This window comes from Orbilia oligospora (genome assembly GCF_000225545.1).
Source record: "Orbilia oligospora ATCC 24927 unplaced genomic scaffold scaffold00079, whole genome shotgun sequence".
Classification (NCBI taxonomy): domain Eukaryota; kingdom Fungi; phylum Ascomycota; class Orbiliomycetes; order Orbiliales; family Orbiliaceae; genus Orbilia; species Orbilia oligospora.
In genome coordinates, this window is record NW_011645636.1 from 1390931 (window position 1) to 1408982 (window position 18052).

The window sequence follows — 18052 nt, forward strand, 5'->3', positions numbered from 1 at the left end:
ATAGTATTGCATTTTAGTTCTCCCAGTGAAAGATACCGTTGGGTTGGAAAACCTAGTTCATAAAACACGGTCAGTATAGCATTCTCCACAGTTATGGTTGTAAATGGCCGGCGAGCGAACCAAAATATACACTCTAGGAAGAGACACCGCATGGAGAGCTTGGGCTATACGACGAGGAACTAATAGCTAATACTTGCATAAATTAATTCTAGAATAAATCCTAAGCTCGCTGCGTTTTTAGAAATAGCTCCCTTTCTGTCTGTGGATTTGAAACAGGATTCTTCTGAATGGGGTATCTCTCACGCGAATCACCGGGCAAGTTTTAAAGGCGATGCACATGATTGAGCCATCGCGGGGCCATTTACCAGATTTCATAAAGAAAGTCCTCTCATGTCATTCAGTCGAAACGTGCCGCTAGCTCCCCATATTTTTGAGCTCTCCCTTGCAAATATTCGCCTCACTGAGCATCCCAATGGGAACTTTTACTGAGCAGCAACATACCCTAGTCCTAAAAAGTTAGCGCTATGGCACCCCAGGTCTACCTTAGGAATAAGCTTAACGATAAAGTTCCTAGAGGGAGCATAGGTGATATGCCAAAATGTACTCGCATCCGCCTAATATGCCCTCGGTACTGCTAGGCACTCCACTTAGAAAGGACCTCGCTTACTCCTCTACAACACTAGACCTAAAAGACTTTCTGGTTAGTAGTTAAACATCGCTGGTCTGCGATTTTTCAGCGGTCGAATTTAAGCATATTCTCATAAAACGCAATAACTGGGACCGGGAAAGTTAAATTATTTCCATAGATACAGATGGCTTTCTACAGTACCCACAAAACGTCCTAAATGAAACCAGCAAGAGAAATAGAGAATAAATCAATTGAGCTCCCCAACATATCACCGTTGCATTGGTTCTTTCGTTTAATCGCTTTGCCGAGTAGCTCTGAATTCGGCTATGTCAAGCGCTTTGCAGCCAACACAGAAAGTATAAGCGAATTTTATAGAATTCGGGACGGAACGAAATCCCCGTTCGCTAGAGGAGACTCTTCAGTCGATTAATTTTTCCCTGCGTGATCTTCATATGCATTAGATATATTGCTTTTGTCGCTTTAAATACCACAGGGGAAAACAATGGGCAGGGATTTGCGATTCTTCGGGTGGTACTCCGTAGGCGGCCTGAATCTACCTGATGTTTTTTTCCCTATAGGAAAACTAGAAAGCTAGGATGGCCATTTGGGTTTCTCAAATAGCTTGAGCACTCAAATATTCGGGTCGACACACAAGAATATTTTCGACTTGACCATTTTGCCTAATATCGCGCTCCGGGATACAGTTAACTAGACGGATACTACAATGAGATTGTTTTCCACATTTCCGGCCAATCTACGCGAATACCGTGATAAATGGAATTGGAGTAGGGAACTATATATTTCGGAAGCATGTACAGATTTGTCAGATACCTTCGGTCCCTTTCCTGAGCTTGAAGAGAAATCTTTCATCCCGAGGACAGGTTTAGAACCCATCGATTTTTAGGAGCCAGGATACGAGATTCGAATCGCCCTCCGACAAATATGAAGTCCCTTACTACGTGGTTATTGTTTGGCTTAGCAGCTTCGGCCAACGCTGCTGGTTGCAACCGTGATAATTGTTTCCGAGGTAAATAGCTGGTTTAAACGCTTATGGGCTTGGAAGCAGTTTGGAAAACTCCACTAACTCCTAAAATCCCATATGGGATCTTGTTTTTTATAGGACTACTCGGAAAGAAGTTGACTAAGGAATGTCTGTCATACGCGTCTGCAGCTAAAACGGATCCTCCGACTTAGTGAGTACCGCCATCAAAAATAGGTTTCGAGATTCTTTCAAATTTGCAAAGCAGAATTTCTAATTCGAAACGTTTTCCAGCACATACACACGAGATGTAATGCAAGTAAAACAAGTAATAATTACACCCTCCGCCGTTGTCCTACACAAAACAACAATAGGCGAAGCAAAAATCATAACCACGACAATATACACGACATTACCCCCTGCGATGGAGGCCGCCGGCACCACATCAACCCCCAAACTTGTAAAACGCGCGGAAATACCAATCCCTAAATATGTATCAAGCGTGTGTAGTGGCGAAGTCGGACGCAGATTTCTGAGCGCTTGTTCTTGTATCATCGCTGAGCTTAACACCGCCAAAGCCAACGTCGTTCTACCGGCTGTGACTCCTCGTTCTACAACTATTACGAATTGTGTCACAAAGCTACATACGACCACTCTCCCTATTCCAACTTCGACTGTTATTGTCACTGCTGCAGCTGCAACATCAGTTAAAACCGTTGTTGAAGTTGTAAAGTCGACACCAAGCGCTCGTCCACAAAGTACAACTTTCAAAATAAAGCTCAAGGGTGGTCTTCACGATGGTAGATACCTTTTCCCCGGCCCAGTATTCGACGAGCAGCCGGGAATTTACTATAGCATGTTCACCCCGAATCGTGATGATTCAATCGACTTCAAGATGAACAAAGACGGCGTCATCTCAAGCATATCCGGAGGGTTAAACCTAACTTACTCTACAGATTTCGACGACGACTCCCGGTATCCTCCCGAGAAGGAAGGAGATCCGATGATTAGAGTCCCCAGTTTTGTCTTCCTGATGGCTGCAGAAACTCAGGCTATTCCGGACTATAACTCGTATCCAATCAAGTGCGCTTTGACTGGAACCGATCTTGCATGCGGTGCTGGAGCGAAGAGAATAGAGTCTGGATGGTATGCTTTCGGTATCGATGCAACAAATTATATCCCAACTTTGGGCCTCTGCAAGCCGAACCACGATTGGATTTATTGGCCTGGTCAGAAAGTAGGACTTTCAATTGAATGGAATTAGTTGCCTTGGTGGTTTTAGAACCTCTCATCTCGACTTTTAACTCCTTCTTATAACTTTTTCCGAAGTTTGGGAATTGATATATATCAATTCTCGCTGTCATCATCGTTTGGAGTTCTCGCTGTTTTGCATTGCGTGGAGCACAAAGTCTTCTTCTTCTTTTTTGAAGTATTCTTGTATATAAGTATACCAGCAAGTGGGTATATTAGAACTAGCGACTTTTAGATAAAGCTAGTTAGGCTGGAAGTTCTCGGAGTACTGTGGAGTTCCAGTGATAGAAAAAAATATGATTATAAGAAAATCTCCTATGATGTGCAATATCTTCGTACTAGAAGCCTTCGACAACGCTTTTATACCTCCTACCCGATCTTATTACCCTTTCTTCTATAAAACTATATATCCAGCCATTTGCTCCTAACTTAGGCATCATCACTCTGTACGTCCTTCTAACCCCATAGTTGATAAATATGTTCATAGACTTTCTATTCTATAATAACACAAAGAGGAACTCACAAGCCAGTCATACAATTATCCACTCGTATCCGACTGCCATATTCGCAACTTCGTCATTTGGTAGGTCAACATTGTCCAAAATGTCCGGATTACCTGGGAAGCCGTCAGAATGGACTATATCCATAATGGTCCTTCGAATGTCCCTCTCGATTACGGTCACTCCTGGTGGCAGTTTTTTCTGGACTTGTTCGACATCAACGTGTAATGTCCGCGCTAAATACCGAAATACGGCCGCCAGAGCCTTTTTTTGTTCAGATTTGGTACAATTTTTCGTCGCACCTATTGTTGCAGAGCATACCGCTGGAATATACGTAGCCTGAGCGGCTGGTCGTTCCAACGACCCGTCGGAGTTGAGGCCTTGGACTAAAAAACGTCGAGAATCCTCACCGAGGACTTCAAAGAATGTATCGTAGATCAAATCTGCACCGTCAATATCCGACGAGTTCGTGGTGCACAGTAATCGCATTACGGCCCGATAAACAGGTTCGCTAATATCGAACTCTCGACCTTTTTCCCACCCAACATTGATTAACAATTCAACCCTCTTCGTCAGGTTTAGATCATATGCTTCGCGAACCCCTAATCTACCCTCAATAATACCGATGGAAACATCGTAAACGTTTTTAAATGCTTGGAACACTGGTTCTGTGAGTTTTTTGGCACAAATATGGTCCACATGTCCTGCCGCACCCGCTATATCCAGAATTTGCTCCATGAATCGTAAGTCAAATGCATGAGTATGTCCTTTCATCGCCGCTACGCCAAGTAAAGAAGCTGGCACATTCTCTGCTTATGCTAATTGACCGAAATTGAATTCCGCCCCGAGTTGAATTCCCAGAATCAAATCCGCTTTACGGGGTGGTGGGAGTTTTGATATTGAAGGGACTAAGTGGGGATACTTGTTGACGACTTGATAAAGGATCATATCATGATTGAGCTTCGAGATATTGATGTTTGTAACCCGTTGAAATTCTGTTATCAAGGACTCAGATTTCCCTAGGTCGTTGATAATTATAGAAGTAATGAGTGAGTATATATCGTCGCTGCTACTATCATCAATCCTATTGTGAAAGAAAGTAGATATCCAATTAAACGACTCGCGAGTGAGTTTGATATGTGGTACTTGGTGGCTAACGAAGGTATCATAGTCCTTGTTGTAAATCCAGCGGAGGGAGAGAACGCTGACCAAAGTCCTATTCACTTCGTCAAACTCGGTGTCGTATAGGTGCAGTGAGGGAGACAGGGTATTAAAACGTTCACTTGTTGGGCCTGGGACCGAGTAAGCAGTTTTTAACCAGTCGAGTTCGACGGCGTATTCTTGTTTCAGGAGCTGCAGACAGTCGCCCGTGGAGAGGTTGAAGAAGTCACCATTTTTGATGGCTATATCGAGGCTGGATTGATTCATGTGCATGGCGACGTCCAATATTGACATAGAACTCTTTAGATCGAGAAAAGGGTACTATAAAATTCAGATACAAGACTGAAATTAATAGTAGATTATAACTGCTGACTGCGCACTATATATAATTATGACACCAACTTGGGAATTCTTAGGTTAATGATCTTGCGTCTAGTTAACTGGGAGGTAATTAATTTTGCCACGTGATATAACAGAAGCTAATCCATGCACGTTGAGTTGGCACAATAGTGAAAACTTTTACGATTGGTCGGGTAATGGATTGACTTTCCGGGCAGAGCTAAGAAGCTACGAAAAATACGCGAACTCAGCTGGTCTCAAAGTAGCCGGCGTCCGGGGAAGATAAAAACATTCAATTTTCAAGTTATGCCCAATCCAAAAGAGTTTCAAGCCTTTGAAGCCTCAATATCCGGAATTATTATGACCGCTTCAGAGAAAAAGAATTGATCACAACTGCGGCCACTAATTTGAGTAGGGAAGTATTCATGAATTAATCACCAATAACGAGGGACGCAATTAATTATAAACAAGAGAAAACGAAGACTAAAAATCCCACGAAGGAAAACGTAACGGCTTTCCATAGTACATCACACACTCTACACCAATCAGTCAAGGAGCTCCAACTTCCTTGCTATATCGCCACAAAAGGGAGTTTCCTTGTATTTACTAACCCAAGAGAAACCTCCTCCACCATTTCAGCTTCTCAGCCATCCTACTCGCGGACTTATCCGCCATTGCCTGCTGATTCCTTCTTTCGTCCTTCCTATTCTCAGCATTCGCTCTCTCAGATGCACGATATATACCTCTCTCTTTCCCCATTTCTTCGATCAAAAGTCGAACTTCCTCCTCCCTTCCAGCCAGCTCTCGTGCCAGAGACTTAACCTGCACTTTGAGCCGGGTATTCTCCTCTATGATATCATTAATATCATCTTTGTATGTCATTTCCGTAACGCCTTCGGGTACTTCGCCATTGTGGCTATCCTCCGGATCCCCGGAGGGCAAGCTTTCACGGTGCTCGTTAGACGCCGTCAAGGCATCATAGAGAAGTTTTTGGTGGTCCCTTAGGTCTGCGATTTGTCGTTGTAACTCCTCATTTTGGTTTTGAGAGTCTACAAAGCGTTGGGAAGTTCTTTGGAGGATGGTTTGGAAGGATAGAGTTTTTGAGCGCTAGATAACAAATTTTATTAATAAAAATTTTTCCATGAGGGTAAGAGTGTATGATGAGTATTGGACTTACGGCTGCTTCGACTTCAGCCTTCAAACTTCTGATTTCTTGTTCGTCCCTTTCGTTTTTAACGGACGGTCCTCCAGCTTCGCTAGCCTCATATCCTGCTCTCCGGTCATATCGTCGTCGGGAAATGGATAGTCTTTTTAGCCCCGTATGCTGTGGTTCCAAAGCTCCAATCAGGCTACTTCCAATGTTGCTAGTACCATCATCTGACGATCTCCGACGACCGTAACCAAGAATCTGTAAAGTAGGAGACTCGGATGGATTCGTGATTGCAACTTGAGATTGAGCATTCGAATGGGAGACACTGGAGCGCCATGACTCGATCATACCGTTATTAGCGGATTCTTCTTCGCTATTATAGTTCGAATTATCTTCTATACGGTTCAAGCCCTCCCCATTCTCGCCGTCGTATCTAATCCGACGAGTGGAATTTCTTCTGGTTGAATATGGATATCTGGATTCGCCTTCAAGGCAGGACATGATATCTTCTTCTAGCTGACGGGTTCTTAAAGAAGCAATTGTAGAGAGTTCATCGTCGTCATCTGGCAAGCCTCTTAAAAACTCATTCCTCATTTCAAGCATAGTTGGAGGTCGTGGTAACCCTGATAGTGGTTCTGGTGATTTCAGCAAGGGCTTTACCTCAATGCAGCTACTGCGGTAGCTACTGGGCGTCGAAGGATTTGTGTTCGCTAAAGTTTGTAAAGTCGCTTTAGTAGACACCGAATCCCTTTTTGTCGTTTCCGAAGAATCGCCCGACTCATAGTCAAGTTCTCCTAACAAGGCATCTCTATAAATACTATTACCATACCGATCGATGCCACAGATGATACCCCGATAAGATATGGTTTCTTTATCCCATGCAAAGCGAGAATCTGCTGTAGGGGTTTGAGGGTACTCATTGGAGGTCTCTAGATATTCTTTGTCTGAAGGATAGAGTGTGCATATACCGGTGTTTATTCTGAGGTGAGGAATGGATCGTTTCTGATTGTAGGAAATTGGCTCCTTGGCTTCATGGACAGTGCTAACTGAGTAGACAGACGATTTATCCGAAAAGGCGGACGAGGATTGGCGTAATCTAGTTGGCAGTGGACTGATAGTCCGTCTGGAACCTAGGGAGCATGGCGTAGCTAGCTTTTCAGTCGCGAGCAATTCCAGTGAGGCGGTCGATAAGGAGTGTTCAAGAGACAGCGGACGAACTTTGGATGCTGTTGGAGAGATACCAGCCGGTTTTATACACATAGTACGACGGGTATCCTTGTTCAACGGTGGGACATCCAGATCTCCATGTAGGTCAATTCCGCATAGCTTTCCGTTGATATCGCGGATGGTATGTCCGTTTAAAGGTGCCTTCGGTGCAGTAGACTGCGATGCTAGTTTGGGAGAAACCCCTCTATTCTTCCACCAGATTGAAGACCAGTGTCCAGCTTTAGGATCCAGTCGAGCCGTCAGCTTCTTATCATTCCTCTTGACGCTGCTGTTCTCGTTTCCTATCTTTTCTTCCAGTTCTCCTCCACATCCAGCTTGATCGAGACCGTTCGGACGCATTTTTGCTGGTTGCAATACTGTCGAGTTCTTCGGATGTACTTTCACTTTCTTCGTCGAATAAGTCTTCCTGGAACGGTGTCTTTTGGGTAGCCTTGCGGTTGAAAGCCAGCCAGATAAGTAGCTTGAAGAATGTCCAGGTTTCAATGACAGATATCAGAAGATGAACGGTGCGGAACATCGTCAGAGACTAGCATCTTTAAATATCTTCCATCCGGATGAAAGAGCGTGATTGTCGTCGGACGATATAAAAATAGGCCAAGTCAACGAGATCTTCATTTACAAGCAAGGTAGCAATTTAAGATCGCTCTCAGAGGTTACCGTGTCTATCCTCTGTTGCTAACATGGTCAGTAAATGCTTTGTATATAAACTTTAACAATCTAATTTTGGATTTAAAAAAGTGTGATCGACGGCGGGTCACCCATTTATGTCCAAATATATACCATCCGGCCTCGCAAATGTAGTTAGACCCAGAATCCCAAATAGACGCCCCAAGAATGGCAACTATAAGATTGCAGAATACCACATCCCCCAACGCTTTAACCACGTCCCGGTGACATATTCAGCTACAATCATCAGATTACAGCCTCGTCAACCAGATCAACCTCCTCAGCCTCGTCAAATACCCATTCATTCCTTGTTCCCGTATCGAGAACCAAATTGCAAAGAATTTCCCTAGCGGATCGATCTGACCTGATCTTTGTCATTGACGGTTTGAGTCCGGTATGCGTATACTTAGTTGATATCACTATCACGAAATCGAACTTTAGAAGTGTATTATACTCCGACATCTCATCATTCAATCCTGTGCGAAGTCAAGGTTAGTATCTCATTCCGTACGAAATATCAAAGCTTCAACGAAACTATATCTCCGGATACCAAAATATATTAAGGGAGATAAACATAAACTCATCTTGGTCCCTCAAATTGATCAATGATAGGATATATAACAATCAGACAACCTCATAGAAAATCTCTATGCTTCCAACCTATCTCATTTAAAAGTTGAAGAAACCCCTCCGCAAGCATCTTGTTTGCTACTTCTTTAAGGGCGTCTTTTGCATCCATCCGTTGAACTAAACGTCCAACTAGCTTCAATTTTTAACTCTTTTTCCACACAATCGAGTTCCCTTTCCTTCATTTGTTAGCTCTTCTCCTCATCATAACTCTATTCATCATCGTCACCATCACTATCGTACGTCAGTTGCCCCCATCACTCTTCTTACACTCCGTTGTTGACCCATTGGAAGCTCCATCATTCCAAACTATCCTTCTGCCTCACTATCGCGGAAGTCCTTGCCTTGCTCGGTCTTCTCAGTCTCCCGTTGACACTTGTGGTATAACGGGTCTTGTAACTGTCGTATCTATCTATCATTTTAGGTCCTGATCTTGGGCCAGTCACGACTAAGATCCCCGCAAACCTAGCAAGCAAGAAAGACTTACCTCAAAGCCCTTGAACATCATCTCATTGCCGATAGCCCTCTTTCGGTGCCCCACCAAACTGTTTTCACACATCCCCGTGTTCAATTGACATTATTTGGTAAGTAAAGGTCTAGGTATCAGCTTTATCTAGCAACAATGCTAATAAAATCTGCTTTTAGCAAAAATGGAACGAGCTCCACCTGTGTCCTCCTCCTCCTCCCTCTTTGAGGAGATTATTCTTGCCCCTTCCACAGAAGCAACGTCTGCTTCATTTCTTCCAGCTCGGGTTTATCACTCTATTCTCCCAGGCGCCGGACCCGCCGCAGGCCGTGGGTTTGCCTATCCTGAAATTTCCTACCCACTAAATGCCGGGTATGCCAACAACCAGGGGTTAAGACAATATCAAACCCCACTGCGTCCAAATGCCGCTTATGTAGCTGGTCTGGAATTCGGTGGATATCAAAATCCGCTGCCCCCAGATGCTGGCTATATACAAGCACATCCCTCCAGGAGCTTCTCCCCCCAAAATACTGGTAGCCGAGGCTCCCAGGAGTCTATTCACCACCAAAACCCCCTTCTTCCAGCCCTTGGCCATCCAGCAAGCCAAATACCTGTCCCTTATCAAAACCCACTGCCCCTAAATGCTGGACCCGAATCCGGCCAAAGCTTTCCTCAGTCTCAAGGCCAATTTTATCGAGGAGTTTACCATAGTGAACAAGCACCTAGCCATGGGGTTTATCGAGGTGCGCCATATGACGCTATCCAGGGATACGCCCAGTATCAGGTTCCTCTGACTCCAGATACTGGACGTTCAGTCGATCAAGGATCTGCTCCTTCTCAAAACTTCGTCTCTCCGAATGCCCGACCTACTATTATTCCCCAGAATGTTAGTCCTACTGCAGACGACAGATTCTTAAATCCTCAAAATTCCAACATCAGCCATGACGCTATCGGCTATCAAGCTACTAACCAGGTATACCACGACGCAAAGTTACCCACCGTTCAGGAGAACCCCCCTTCCTCGAGCCCTCCTCGAAAAGAAAATAAGTCGTCGGCAGTCAAGGATATAGCTGGCCAAATCAAAGGCTTTGACAAAGAAAAGAAGACTAAGTTGCTAATGGTCCTAGAGAAAGCAAAGACGAAGAAAGAATTGGAGACTATGGACTCCAAAAAAGCTGGGTTAGGCGATAAAGCCGTTGTTGGTCGTCCAGAACAAAGGCCGAATATGCAAGAAGCTGATGTCATCGCAGAAGCTAAGTCTGCTACCAACCTAGCTCCGGAGAAACATAATTGTGGTAATTCGGCGAGCCATCCTGCTGGCAAAGAAGGGCTTGTAGTCCCATCAACGCCACGACCCGACGTCATTGCTGAGCATCGACGTGCTTTACCAATGCCCACAAAACGCCAGCTCCCAGAGCAAAGCATTCTTTCTCCAGTCCCTCTAAGTCCTCTACGCTCACGCCCACCTGAAATCTCGTTGTTAGCCCCCTCTCCACTTTCATTAGAACCATTGACAAAACTATATCACGACATCCACGCGAGCTCACCAGCAAACTTATCTCGCACCATGAAGCTCACTCAAGAACCTCTCGGGGAGCCCTCCACTATTGAAACCCCGGTCGGGGCTGTCGCTGAAGTCAACCCCGTTGCTGAAGCAAAACAAAGCAACATTATCCGCTGGACACCTCCAGGCCCCCGAGGTAAAAAAAGACGGTTGCTACTTGAACGAGGTCCCTCTTTTCTGAAGAGACTTGATATTGATGAGATCTCTCCGGCAGAACACTCATATAAGACCCCTGAGGGAGGGGTTCCCGAGAAAAACTCACCTATGCCGCAAAATACATTCTGGGACTCCGAGTTGTTCTTCCACGGCGTGGCCAGTAATCCCGCCGCAAAACGGTCCTTTGCGGTGGATAATATCAAAGAGAAAGGAAAGGATGAAAAGGGGAAAGGGAGGGCTAAAAGTCCGGAAGACCGTACCGGGGAAGAAAAGCTTGATGATAGGCATGATTGGTACCAGGACGAAATCGAGGCGGCCATGAGGAGGGCCGGTCCGTCTCGTGTCCCATTCAAGCTTCTCCAGGCGGCACAGCTCAGCATCTGGGGCCAGCAGTCTGGCCAGGCGGGCAATACCGAATCCAATGAGTCAGCTAGCGAGAGCTGGCTCAAGGATATGAAGAAGAAGACCGAGGTCTTCGCTGACAGCGATGACGCGGTCGAATCCCGCCTTACCGGTAACGCCCCCGCTCTCCCGCCAGCTGTGGGGGGACACTCTATCGGTCCTGGACCCGCAGAGCCCGAATACACCTTTGACAAGGTGGACGAGGACCAATGTGGGTCCAGGATCTGGCATGAGCTTACGAGGTACTGGGAGAACCATCAGGATCAGCAGGTTGCTGAGTTGAACCCAGACTCAAGGCCAGAGGACCAATACTTTAAGGTCCCAACTCTTGGGCTATTGGGTAGCCCACTTACTGTTAACGGTGAATTTGGAGACGACTACGGCGAACAAGCCCGAAAGAGGGCTCGTCTGGACGAGGACTTGTTCATGGACCAGTTCATCAACTGGGATTGGAAGGAGGAGAGGGATCGGGGGGAAGAGAAGGGAAAGGGGAATGGAGAAGAGGGTGGGCAGGGGGGTGGAGAAGATGAAGGTGGAGAAGAGGAAGGTGGAGAAGGGGAAGGGGAAGGGGAAGGGGAAGGGGAAGGGGAAGGGGAAGGGGAAGGGGAAGGAGAAGGAGAAGAGAAAGAGAAAGGGGAAGGGTAGGGCCAGGGTCGGCCAAATCTTTGTTTTCGTAGATACTAATACTACCAACACTACTACTATTAACACACTACCACCGCTGGCGTTCCTTTCTTTATCATGATGAAAGCGTAATTATTCTTATCCCCACGGTCTTGTCATAGATATCTATAAGATGCTTTCACTACTGTGAGAAAAATTGGCATTCTGTATATATACGATATCTAAGTCTAGGACTCTTAAACTCAGCGCCTGGATCCTAGGCTGCTTAAACTTCGTAGCTTTGCTTCAACCATTCAGTCTATATATACGAAAAAATAAAATATACGTAGTATAGTCGAGGCAACCAGCAATTGAGTGTTCCAATACATTTGGGCACCTAACCCTTATATACATACACTTTTGTCGGCAAGCTAGGCATCGATAGTCTAATCGCTGTTTACCTTTGAAAAGTCTACAAGTACACTCTATAGATGTAGTTCAGCGCCAAATCTGACGCGAGGCGAGCAATGAGGCCCTTATAGATACCACCCAATTCACTGATTTTCTTTTTCAACTTCTTCGCGATTTTTCTCTTATTTCTGTTTCTCTTTTAAATTTTTTATCCTCACCTTTCGTTAGCTTTGGGGGCCAATCTAGATATCCCTTCCCGCACTATAGTACTATGGAGCTTTTCAATAACGATAGCGACTTCTGTTCCCGTATCAAAGGCCCTGTCACCTAATTTACTAAATTAGCTCATTTCAATCTTAGCATCTAAGACCAAGATCTATGAGAGTGCATTATGAACATAGAGCTCGATATGTCACAGTACAACCTACCGTCCACGATGGATTACCATGTATAGCTCAGATCCTTCCACATGACTTCTAGATCTACGTATTCCCAAATCGTAGTTATCTACTACCATAAAATGCCTACTAGTTACCACTAAACATACGCCGTTTTTTTGAAGTCTAATCTGAGACTGCAAACAACATTCTTCGAGATTGATAAATGATATAGAACTCTCGCGACTTAACTAGTACAGTATCTATAGCTTCGAACTAGCCTTAATCTATACATCACACTCGCGAAGAATAGAATCGGCAAGGCCATATTTCGAATTAAGGGCCATAAAATTCTTTTTATGAATTATTTATACATAATTAAAGGTAAAAAGAAGGCCTAAAGTCGACTCGAGGCGTGACCTAGCCTGCAAAGCTGTGCCTCGTCATCACGGGAACTGCTACATAAACGTTTTATATATGTAAACAACCGGAGCGCTGGAGATATAAGGGAACTCTCCATATATATACCTTGAATTTATAAAATTTCTAGCGGACAAGAGGCAGAAGCTTTCTTCCCGTACCTTGTACGCCTTAGGTCAGTTACCGAATATTAACTCGTACGTTAATTAAGCAATTCGCGCAGCTAACTAATCAGATAGATCAGCAGGCTAAATTTGTCACTAACAGGTGTAATTGCAATACTAATATAATAGCAAGGAACCCCGTCTGCTCTATTCATAAGCTGTCGCTAAGATTATATGAAACCAGGCTACAGTGCCGCCAAGTCTACCAGTGGCCCTCTGCCTACTCTTATACTAAACAATCTACTCATTATACGACTAGCCAATAATTTGTAAATATCAATATGCAAGTTATTCCAAATAAAATATACGATATATTATCTCCATCCACATGTGCCCAGAGCCGAAAGATTTTCATAAACTTCAAGTTCAGTTACACACCCTGGTAGGTACTTAACTAGTATAGATAGAAAACCAATGACTACCAATGGATCGTCAAGTAATTGGTGAACGTATTCTCCACACACACAGAAAGCAATCCCTTCACTCCGCACTCTCCATAATGACTTGGAATAGACAAAGTGAATAGTTTTCCGGGCGTATAAGTCGAGGGAGATATAAAATGTGTTGAGAGAGTGGTCTCCTTTCCAGCCTTCCCCTTTCCAGCAAACTGTTTACTTCGTCATCACCCGAAATCTTTTCCGCCCCTCCAAACCAATCACAGCCAAAGCAACCTGCCTGTCAATCAATCGATCAATCAATCAACAGTCAGCCCAACATCACCCATCGCCATCACACCCCAACTTCATCTCTAGCTCCCCTGTCCTATCCTATCCTGTTCTGTGCTGCTTTCTGTTTATTTCCATCAGGTTTATACTTACTATATACTATCATTCTGTCTCGTCTCGTCTGTCTGGAGGGATCCGGAAAACTCTCCTATCAAACCAACCGGGACGTACTCAGCTGTATGTCAAACACCTAAAAATCACGAACTAATTTTTTCCCGTCCGTCCAAGGATCCAAAGGGACTCAACCCGCGACAACCTTCCCCCCTTGTCGCACACCCGCCACTTCCATCATCATCATCGGAAGAAAGGGAAAAAAATAAGAGGAACAATGTCTACACCATCATCACCGCTTAGTTTGGATGCTAAAACAAAATTCCAGCAGCTATGGGCTCAGTTTGGCACAGCATTCATGGAGGAACCAATGCTTCGCGACCATTCCAAACGCGTCGAGGACCTTGTTCGCGAAAATGAGCGCCTTCGCTTAGAGATCTCATCGACTAAAGCCGAACAAACAAAGCAATCGTCCGAGCATAAGCTAACTGCCGAGGAGCTGGAAAACTTACGGGAGGAAGTTAACCACGAAGTCAAAAGTGGCATCGAAAGAGTCCAGGAGAGGAACGTAGCGCTAGCAAGAAGAGAGAAAGAAGTTATCGTCTTGAGAAGGGAGATCAAAGGACGGGAAGCTATCTGGGCGCAGGAGAGACAGAAGTACAAACATACCATCCGACTGTTGAGGGATGAATTGGAAAGTCAGAATGTTGCTCATGATAGACTCAGGAAGAACGTTGCTGTTCTGACCGGTGATTATGATGCTAGCGGGGATGAGTATGATGAAGAAGAGGAAGAAGAGCTGGCTAATCAGGCGGAGCTGCAGTTACAAGCCGAGAGGAGCTTACAAGCTGGTGCGTCCTATAGGAGAGCTAGTCGGCGTCTACAAGTCGAGGAGACCCCTGGAGTTGAAGAAGCTAATAACACTGGGGAACCCGAGGAGGAGGAAGAGGAATACGAATACTACGAGGTCGAGAATGAACAAGGCGAAGAAGGGGAGGAGGCCGAATTGGGAGGCGACGAGGAGGAGGATGAGGATGAGGAAGCCGAAGAAGAGGAAGCTGAAGAGGAGGGGGACGCCGAACAGGACGAAAACGACGTCGAACCCGAGGAAGAAGAAGCAGAAGCTCCGGAGGAACAACAGGCCGAAGAACCCGAAGAAGAGCAGCCGCTTCGACGCTCCACCAGAATCCGACACTCCGAGGCAGCAGCCGTGGTCGAACCCATCAATGGCAATGAAACTGTCGAGCTAATCGGTACTAAACGTGGACGCGACCAGTCTAGCGATATAGCAACCGTCGACGGTGCGAACAGAATTCCCGACCGCCAGGCGGAATACAATGGAGTACCTCCGACTCAAGCAGAGGCCACAGAAGCCTCAGATAGTGCGGAGCGCCCTGCGAAGCGCACACGGCGCCAGACAGAGCGGTATAGCAATGCTCTAGAATCAAACAAGAACTTTGCTAAGATTATGACCCCACCAGCCACCTCTCCACCATTTCTTCCATCCGTCCTACCACGTAGGCGATCCCCTGCTCGAAAGCCCACCACGCTCTCGCAAACATCCACCCCTGTCAATCGCCGTGGGCCCAAGCGAGGTGCGGCTGCAGCGGCTGCAGCAGCACAAGCAGCCGTCCAACCATCCCCTGCCAGTGCCCCTCCAAAGGTAAAGGCTACACAAACTACTAAATCTCCAGCAAAGGCCCCTGCCAAATCTCCAGCTAAGGTTTCAGGGAAAACCCCATCAAAGGGGGCGAAATCACCAGCAAAATCTAACAAATCCCCGCGAGTCACCAAGAAGACTCCTCAAAAATCACCTTGGGCTGCCTACCCCAAAAAGATGTTCGATTTCACTCTTATCTCCGGATTCAAGCACGGCCGAAGTCTCCTGGTCGACGACGAGAAGATTCGTGAACAAATGCAAGGACTCCTCCCCAAAACGACGGAACGTATCCGCGAAGTTGCGGTTACGCCGGGTTTCTGGAGATCCTACGCCCATAAACGCAACCTCCAACGCAAGGAGCAGGGGTTGAGCCCGCACTGCGCATTTACTAGTCAGTATCCGCTCGGTAGCGAAGAAGTTGAGACGGAAAATCAGTGGGTCGACGGAGAGGATTTTGCTTGTTCGAACTGTCTCAGAGAAGGAATTGTTTGCTTCACAGTCGGCGAAAGACTGGATACAGAAAAGTATGGGGCGGTCTACAGACCCCCCAAGAGGTCTTAATCGGCTAGGCCGATTAACCCCGGTAGATACCCGGTGTCTTTTTCTTGGCCATCGTGGCCGCGGTTGTTGCTTAAAGTGATGTTTTGTGGTTTGTCCGATGGGATCTGTAGGACCCCTCGGCCGTTTTCTTTATCCCAAAACCCTGTTCTTTATTACAGGGTAAGTTTGATGAAGGCATTATCCTTCATTCCCTCTCGACTTCTCACTTTTTACTCTTTTATCCCCCACCCTCCCTCTCCCAACCTCCATGCCTCCTTCTTCAATGTATAAAACTTGGCCTCTCTAGGCCCCTTTATTATTGTCGTAATATGATCGATAAAACAAAGATTTTTCCCCTAACTTCGATGTTATAACTTGCTCCCCCTCCCCCTCTTCCTCCTCTCACCTCTTTTCACTTCTTTGGTAGCACGTTTTATATGCCTGGTTATGGATCACTAGCGTGTAATTAAATTATGTTTTTTCCTTCTCTCTACTTGCCCTTCTCTCTGGTAGCCCTTTCTCCTTCTCCTTGCCTTGCCTGTCCCCTAGTCGACACCAACTAGCTTCACTAGTGGCTGGCACGAGGGCGGTTTAAACTTACATTATGATGGTGTTGACTTTCACTTCTTTTTTTGTTTTCCGGTGCGATATGATTTACGCATATGCAGATTTTAAAGCCTGGGGACGAACGTGGATGGTCATGGTTGTATAGCTAGCTGAATGCGGAAATGAAAGCCTTTATATATCATTTATGACGGGGTTAATGAGAAAAACATTGAATTCGAGGAAGGTTTCTTGCTTTGCTTAAGGCACTTTGTTCGAAGCATTACTGCATTATTTTTATTGTACATGTACATATGCGCTATTGCTGTCTACGGAATTTCAAGACGGTGCAGTAATACATATGTAGAAGAGTACTCGCCTTCGTTCCGAGTACTAAGATAATACTGGGAGCTTGGATGAAGCTATCGCCAATTTACCAATTAGCTGACTTAGATTTATATACAGCACTTTATATGTAAAAATATATGCCGGTTTGGAAATTGAATTTTCTTTGCGCGCCCCTAGTTACGTTCGCTGCATACTAACGTTGGTAACTACTGTTAGGCAAATTTTTGGGCGAGAAGCTTAAGATGCGGCTTGGCGCGATGGGCTGCTTGTGTGACCGACGCGATCTCGCGTGGTTACGTGTCGTGGACGGTTTGGGATGATTACCGGATACGGAAGTGCAACAAGATAGTGTGTTGTGAGGCACCGTTTCATAGGGTGACGAGGCTGTATTGTCCGATAGATATTATGAGGTAAGTGCATACCAAGCCGTGTCACTAATACCGATACAATGTGCCCCTTAACTATTTTTCACTCACAAGCTACACCAAGCTCTAGCCTGGTACCCTGGATTGGAGTTTGGCCCCATGCAATCGAACAGTAGCTCCGGGAAACCTCTCTCTTTCGAAGGGCATCGCCGACTTCTTCCTTTCTAGATAATAAAAGGTTGATTCTGTGAATCAGATAAAGAGACCTTACTGATATTGCGTCTATTCTACTATGTTTCGATCCCTCGTTTAGGAGAAAAAAATAGGCGGGGGCGGGGCGGGAGCTAAAATTATTCGAAGAAAGAAATCGTGGAAAGGATTTTTCTAAAGAGCAGCATTTGGTCCACGAGACAAGATTGTGCTCTAGATAGTGCTTGGTAGTTTGCCCGCAAACACGGTGGAAATATCAAGAACCTCAATTTAAAAATCAAGCCTATCAACTCCGTATGGGCTGCAAAGCAACTGCTCCAGCATCTACAGAAAATTTTGCCTTATTTTCTTCGCAACCCAAGTCTAGAACCCGATCGATGCCTGACATATCCCTGGAATCCACTATTCTTCATTAGGCCGCAGTAGCGATGTTAGGCCGATCACCACATGCGCAACCGCTGAACCAGAATGACTTCAAGATCGGAACTTTGATAAAACCGAGCGGCTTAATGCCAAGCG

General features: G+C 45.6%; 6 protein-coding genes across 6 annotated transcripts; 3 read left to right on the forward strand and 3 right to left on the reverse strand.

Moving 5' to 3' along the window:
• Positions 1 to 1570: 1570 nt before the first annotated feature.
• Positions 1571 to 2871, forward strand: AOL_s00079g423 (uncharacterized protein; the record flags this gene model as incomplete). Its single annotated transcript, XM_011124298.1, has 3 exons — positions 1571 to 1655; positions 1749 to 1821; positions 1902 to 2871. 3 exons carry the CDS (start codon positions 1571 to 1573, stop codon positions 2869 to 2871), a joined length of 1128 nt encoding a protein of 375 aa, XP_011122600.1.
• Positions 2872 to 3388: 517 nt separating this feature from the next.
• AOL_s00079g424 (uncharacterized protein) lies at positions 3389 to 4132 on the reverse strand (the record flags this gene model as incomplete). Its single annotated transcript, XM_011124299.1, has 1 exon — positions 3389 to 4132. The coding sequence occupies one exon, from the start codon at positions 4130 to 4132 to the stop codon at positions 3389 to 3391; it is 744 nt and encodes a 247-aa protein (XP_011122601.1).
• A 39-nt stretch (positions 4133 to 4171) lies between these two features.
• On the reverse strand, positions 4172 to 4792 carry AOL_s00079g425 (uncharacterized protein; the record flags this gene model as incomplete). The annotated part of the gene is made up of 1 exon (XM_011124300.1): positions 4172 to 4792. The coding sequence occupies one exon, from the start codon at positions 4790 to 4792 to the stop codon at positions 4172 to 4174; it is 621 nt and encodes a 206-aa protein (XP_011122602.1).
• A 672-nt stretch (positions 4793 to 5464) lies between these two features.
• AOL_s00079g426 (uncharacterized protein) lies at positions 5465 to 7574 on the reverse strand (the record flags this gene model as incomplete). The annotated part of the gene is made up of 2 exons (XM_011124301.1): positions 5465 to 5965; positions 6036 to 7574. The coding sequence occupies 2 exons, from the start codon at positions 7572 to 7574 to the stop codon at positions 5465 to 5467; spliced, it is 2040 nt and encodes a 679-aa protein (XP_011122603.1).
• Positions 7575 to 9178: 1604 nt separating this feature from the next.
• Positions 9179 to 11761, forward strand: AOL_s00079g427 (uncharacterized protein; the record flags this gene model as incomplete). The annotated part of the gene is made up of 1 exon (XM_011124302.1): positions 9179 to 11761. The coding sequence occupies one exon, from the start codon at positions 9179 to 9181 to the stop codon at positions 11759 to 11761; it is 2583 nt and encodes an 860-aa protein (XP_011122604.1).
• Positions 11762 to 14144: 2383 nt separating this feature from the next.
• Positions 14145 to 16088, forward strand: AOL_s00079g428 (uncharacterized protein; the record flags this gene model as incomplete). Its single annotated transcript, XM_011124303.1, has 1 exon — positions 14145 to 16088. One exon carries the CDS (start codon positions 14145 to 14147, stop codon positions 16086 to 16088), a length of 1944 nt encoding a protein of 647 aa, XP_011122605.1.
• Between the last annotated feature and the right edge of the window lie 1964 nt (positions 16089 to 18052).